Source organism: Elephantulus edwardii, unplaced genomic scaffold, assembly GCF_000299155.1.
Source record: "Elephantulus edwardii isolate Elephantulus edwardi_28Jun2011 unplaced genomic scaffold, EleEdw1.0 scaffold00148, whole genome shotgun sequence".
NCBI lineage: Eukaryota > Metazoa > Chordata > Mammalia > Macroscelidea > Macroscelididae > Elephantulus > Elephantulus edwardii.
The window spans coordinates 2,965,206-2,971,737 of NW_006399898.1; the positions used below are offsets into that span (position 1 = coordinate 2,965,206).

Below are 6,532 nucleotides of genomic sequence, written 5' to 3' on the forward strand. Positions count from 1 at the left end.
TTTTCAAAAGCCAGACAAACTGAACAGCAGAGAACAGAGGACTCCTAATTGACTATCATTTCACAGATCCTGCATGTTTTACAAAACAAAGGTCTGCTGGTGCCATTTTTGGTCATTTTCAGAGTTTCTGATCTGCTATCATACACCTCATACAGCGCAGTGTAAACCTAACGTTTATATGCTCTGGGAAACCAGACGGAGCCCTGGTGTTGCTGTGGGCTGCCATCTGAAAGAAAGGTCAGCAGTTCAAACCTCCCAGCCAGGTCTGAATAAAATCTTCCATAACGATCACAGCCTTGGGAATCCGTGGGGCACTTCTACTTTATCTTATGGGGTAGTTAAGTGACTCTCTGGCAGGTTTTGTTTGATTTGGGGAGAAACAAAAAAAAAATTAGTGTCACTAGATTTATTGCAAAATATTCACTTTATTGCATTAGTCTGGCACGAAACCTGCAAACCTGCAATATCTCTGAAGTCTGCCAGTGTGTAACTCCACCAAAGGAGAGAAACCCTGTCCACGTAGGAGTGAGGAGTGAGAAGCAGGACACCTGCATGTTCTGTACCCATGTCCTGACTACAGTGCTGCCCAATACCATACACACCACATGCGTGTCCAGTCTACGCTGGTCCCCATTACTATTCACTTGCCCTGCATCTCTAATAAGGCACAGAATACAAATTCACAGATGCTATTTTTAAACAAGAAAAAGATTCACAAGTAAACAAAGAGTTCAACCAGCACATACTCAAGAAAGAGATAAGAGGAGTGGCTCCTACGAGGGGAGATAGTCAGAGGAGACAGGGCGGGGGCTACATCTAGAACATGAGGGCAAATGCCTTCTGCCTTCGGGCCCAGGTCAGTGGAAGGACAGAGGCAGGTGGGTGTGAACAACTGCGGGTGGGTGCTGCAGGAGGAGGAGGATCCGGGTGGCTCTCAACCTCTCCCCACCCAGTCCTAGGATTATCCCACCCAGCTCCAGCTGAGGGACACCACCCAGACACAGCGGGTCTGGAAATCCTCCCAATTAGGAGACACAGGCAACTCAACAGAGGACAAGGACAGAGGACAATCTGGCCCTCAGGTCACCAGAGCGGAGGGTACGCAAAGCTGGGAGGTCTGCTCCCTAGTATTCATTTAGCAGACCCCTCTGGCATCACCCTCGGATCCTCCTATCCCCATTTCACAGATGAGGAAACTGAGGCTCAGAAGACACTGTGCTTGTGTGATTGCACAGGGAAGAAATCAGGTGACAGCTCCCTGCTCTTGGGCCAGCTCCCATGGAGGAGGGAGGTGTCACTTGCCTCATAGGGCAGCCCTTACGTGAAATCACTTCATAACACATCAGGGCGACTACTGTCAGAAGACACAGGTAAGGAACCAAGGCCAGGCCCAGGAAGAAGAGGCCCCACTCCACAGTCACCCTGCTCCTCCAGGGTCAAGCTTGTTCTCCACAAATCCAGAGCACTCACTACCTTCTTTCCCAACCACCACCTGGAAGGTTCTAGGGACTATGCAAGGCAGCACCTGTCCCAAGGTGTTCACTCCAGGGAGATGGGGAAGGAGAGGGGAGAGTGACAGGCGGCTGATGCAAGGGGGTGTGTAGAGGCTCAGACTGCCACGGTGCAGGGGCTCCACAGCTTGCTGCCCTGGGGCCAACAAGAAACCACTGATAGCCTCTGCAGCAGGGCTTCCAGATTATTCTCGCAAGACTTGGAGGGCCTCCTGAGTGGTGCGGAAGGAAGAAGGAAGCACAGAAGGCTGTTAGACAGAATCCGTGTGCAGGGGACAGGGGACAGGGACTGAGGACAGGGAGGCACAAGCAGGAGCAGGGGGAGGGAAGAGGAAGTAGGGAAGGGGCCCAGCAGTGCAGTGAGAAACCCAGGCACTGACCACTTGGGCCCCCATTTCTGGTAATGGACTAAAAGATAGGAGGAGCCCTTTGCAGAGAGGATCCCTGCAGCTACCCTAAGGGCAGGGACTCCAGCAGGCAATGGGACAATACCTGACAAGGCAATGGGGACTGAGAGCTGGCCTGGGAGTGTCCCACCTGTCTCTCTCGCCTGAGATGCTCCCAAAGTGATAAATAGATGGAGGTGGTGCTGGAAAGAGGGGGTCCCAATTAGGTGATGTCTAAGGCCAGTGTGGGGGCCGTTAACCATGTGGAAGGGTCTCTACCCAACTGTCCTTCTCCGTGTGGGAAACTCAGGCTCACCTTCTAGAAGCCGGGCTATGAGAGGGGGTCTGGAGGTTTTGGAAAGGAGGGAGGCACCTCCTGAGCAGTCAGGGGAGAGAAGACACCCTCTGTGAGGAAGGGGACCACAGCCAGGTGGGGGCGACCCTCCCAGGGAAGGTCAGCTCCATAGAGTGGTAAAGACAGTGAGGTCAGGAAGTAGGCCCCCCCCCCATCCTAAAGGTCCCACGGACGAGGGGGTGACATCCCAGACAGAAGGACCCATTCCTGGTCAAGTGGAGCCTTCAACGCACAAAAAGGATTGGAAAGCGGGCGTCCATCCAGGCAACTCGGGGGACACGCTGGCCAAGGGGCGGCCACCGGCCTGGAGAGGTGGGCCCTATGGCCAAGGGGCACTGCCAGCCCCGAGGGGATCGCCCATGCACAGGGGGCAGGGGGCACACACACAGGAAGAGGCCCCCTGGCCTGGGGACCTGCTGGCCCAGCTCGCCACTGCATAGAAGGAACCACACCCTCTGGGGGAGGCGGGCTCCGGCCAGGTAGCCTCGGCCGCTGTCCTCCCGCCGGCCCCGCGCCCGGGTCACGCCACTCACCCAGCGCCAGGCCGCAGGCGGTGCCCACGGCCGCCCGGAAGCGGTCCATCTGCGTGTTCTTCTTGCTGTCCGGCTCCCACATCACCTGGCACTCCATGATCTCCTCCCGCCCGGCGCGCGGCTCCTTGGACATCGCGGCGGCGGCGCTGGCCACGCGGTGACAGCGGGCGCGGGGCGAGGCCGGGGACACGGTCGGCGTGGGATGGGGGTGGGGGGCGACGGGCGAGCGCGGCGGTGAGCAGACCGGCACGGACTGAGCCGCCCGCCGCCCCCCGGGGGACATTCGCGCGGCCGCTCCCCGGCCCGCCCCCGGCCCCTCCCAGCTGCCCGCCCCGGGCCGGCCTTTCCGCTGTAACCCTCCGCCGAGCGAAGGAGTGCGGCCTCGATCCCGGAGCCGCGCACACGGCCGGGGCCCTCAGTGCGCACGCGCGCTCGGCGGCGCGCCGCGACCCCACGGGGGCTGCGGGCGGCCAAAAGAGTGCAGGCGGCCGCTTTCTTCATTCATTCGCTGTGCGTTTGTCCCTCCTGCATACAGGAGATCACTCAGCACCGACTATATGCGCAGCACGATCACAACAACAAATACTCTGCCCTCCTATCAATAAAAACTAAAAGATGTACATTGGGGACATCTGACATCAACAGGTGGGAGCAAGAAGGAGAGAGAACAGATAAACGCACCGTATCCTGGCCTGGTGGATAGAGTTGTGCTGCTAACACAAAGGCGGCCTGTTCGAATCCACCAGGTGCTCCGTGGGAGAAACATGAGCAATCTCCTGTGCGATTTACTCTGAAAAACACCCTGGAGGGTCGGCAAATGACTCGGCGGTACATAACACAAGGTATCACATAGTGCGAATGACACCCCATTCCTGGGATGACCTCTCCAGAAACTGGCCACTGGAGGTGTGATGTGAGTGCTAAGAAAAGAAACAAAGCAGGGGCTGGGGTGGAGGAGAGCTTTCAAATAGGGCTATCTTTTCAAATAGGGCTGACCCCTCCACCTTTTCATGTATGATGTCCCTCTCTTAAGCCTCTCCCAACGATATGCCCAAAGTATGTCAAACAAAACGTCACCATCCAAGGAACACTCTGGCCGCACTTTTTTCAAGACATATCTGTTCTTTTGGCAGTTCATGGGCTAGTCATGCTCTTCTCCAACAGTACAACTCAAAGGCATCAGTTCTTCTGTCATCTTCATTCGATGTGCAATTGTCTTAATTTATTCTCCCAGCAGCCCAATCGGTTTGCTGCAGAGAGTTTTTTGCTCATTACTTAATCTTAAACAGGTTCTGTCTCCCAGAAACCACAGATAAGCATAGATTCCGGCTTAAAACAGGCTGCTCAGCAAATAAACGCAATGTTCAAGCTAACCTCCTGACCTCCAAATTTGGGGGTGTCACTTGGAACTTTTATCTCTCGCGTTTTCTTCTTTGGGAAGGGATTTCAACTGAGATTCGTCTTTATTTCTGTTTGTTCCTTTCACATGAAAAGGCTAGTTCTATAGTAGCACAATCCTTGTGTCTAATACATTCCCCGTGAAATTCCCCACCACCAACTCGGTGTATTATGTAAGCATAGTCACTTCTCGAGAATATGGTGAAAGGAGTTTCAAGTAAAAGGCGTGGATATTTTCTAGGGAAAAGGCCCAAACAGAATAGCTTGACAACAAGATCACCCCACAGTTGATGGAGAAACCAGGGCTAAGGACAAGTTATGTGCTTCAGAGACCTCATGTTCCCTCATCGCTTCTCAAAGCATGGTCTTTCTTTGTGCATTTAGAAGCAAAAACCATTCTACTGAGGTGCAGCTATCATCGTTGTTAAGTGGCATCGAGTTAGTTCCTACTTGTATCTACCCTGTGTACAAAAGACCACTAAAAGCTGTGTTGAAGGGAGCTCTGGTGGCCTAGTTGCAAGAAGTTCCACTGCAATCCCAGAGGTATGTGGTTCAAATCCACCAGATCCTCTGCTGGAGGAGGGGCAATCTCTTCCTATACCAGTCAGATCTGATTTGACAGTACACAAAATAAATAATAATTTTTTTAAAAAAATTAAAAAGCTGTGTTGAGCTCATTGGTGCACCTACTGGATCCATCCACCTCACTGAGGGTCTTTTCCTTTTCACTGACTCTCTACTTTTCCCAGAATCCTGTCTTTTTTTAAGGATTAGGGCCTCCTGACAACATGTCGAAAGTATGTGAGATGTATTTTCATGACTCTCAGCCATTTTTTAAAGTCCTTTTTTTTCATTTTTTATAATATTTTTGAATGTGTACCATCAAATCAGATATGAATGGTACAAGAGGAGATTGTCCTCCCTTCACCAGCAGAGCATCTTGTGGATTCGAACACTGTAACTCCGGGATTGCAGTGCAGCTTCTTGCCACCAGGCCACCAGAGCTCCCTTAAAGTCCTTTTTGGTTCTGTCTTCACACCGAGCATCGAGGTCAGGAGCTTCACTCATGTGTGACAGACAGTCACAACCAGAGAGGTACTGCGCACACCGTGTGAAAGAGGAGATAAGGATGCCTTGGACAGTACTGAACCCAGGTAAGAGTCCCTGCCTGTTTCTTCATCGATTAATATGTTATTGCACTTGCTGCAATTTGAACAAAATGATGAGAAACCTACATATTATTAAAAATATTTGGCAACAGCAAAATAGAGTAGTTACAATGGATTAATCTCTAAAATATATTGAAAACATCAACATCTCAACAACAAAAAGACAAACAATCCAATTGAAAAATGAGTCAAAGGCATGAACAAACTTTTTACCAAAAAACGTATTCAGGCAGCCAATAAACACATGAAGAAATCCTTGCAATCATTAGTCATGAGAGAGATGCAAATCAACACAGCAGTAAGATATCTCACAATGGCAGTAAACGCAAAGTTCAGTTAAGATAGAAAACAACAAATGCTGGTGAGGGTGCAGAGAGATTGGGACTCTTGCTCACCACTGGCGGGGCTGCAAGATAGTGCAACGACTGTGGAAGAGTATGGCCCTTCCTAATGTTGGAAACCAAAAAAACCACTTGATCCGCCAATTCTGCTGGCTAGGACACAAATAGCTGTAGGCCCTGTCATGTTCATTGCCATATTATGCACGTTAAGAAAGACATATAAACAGCATAAATGCCTATCAATTGATGCATGGACAAACCACTTGTAGTATGTAAACACAATTAAATACTACACAATATCAAAGAGTGATGATTCTCTGTAAACTTTGATTTGAATTAATAAAAAAAAGTAAAAGAAAAAAAAATTAAAGAGTGATGATTCCTAAAACACCTTCTAACATGGGTGAGCATGGAGAATATTATGCAGAATGAAATGCAAAAGGACAAATATTATAACTCAGTCACAAAAGGACAAATACTGTACAAAGTCACTGTTATAAAAATAGGATGGTAAAAAAAAGGAGAAAATTTAAAAAAAAAGTAGGATGGTGACAGGGGAAGAAGATGACAGAGAGAACAGAAAAAAATATAGATAATGAACAACTGCATTAGAATAGTGAGAAGGGAGAGAGCTCTGGTGGCCTCATGACAAGAAGCTGCACTGCAGTCCCAGAGGTATGCGGTTTGAATCCACCAGATGCTCTGCTAGAGAAGGAGGGGTAATCTCTTCCTGTACCAGTCAGATCTGATTTGACGGTACACACACAAATAATAAAATAAAAAACAAAACAAAAGAATAGAGGAAGGGAAGTTTAATCTGAAATGGATGGATGATCAGA

General features: G+C 50.0%; 1 protein-coding gene across 1 annotated transcript in view; it reads right to left on the minus strand.

Annotated features, from left to right (window-relative positions):
- The window catches only part of AACS (acetoacetyl-CoA synthetase), a 43,835-nt gene extending 40,917 nt beyond the window's left edge, over positions 1–2,918 (minus strand). Inside the window, exon 1 of the mRNA XM_006894624.1 lies at positions 2,786–2,918. Within this exon, the coding sequence (XP_006894686.1) occupies positions 2,786–2,918 (133 nt within the window). The remainder of the gene's footprint in view (positions 1–2,785) is intronic.
- Positions 2,919–6,532: the final 3,614 nt, after the last annotated feature.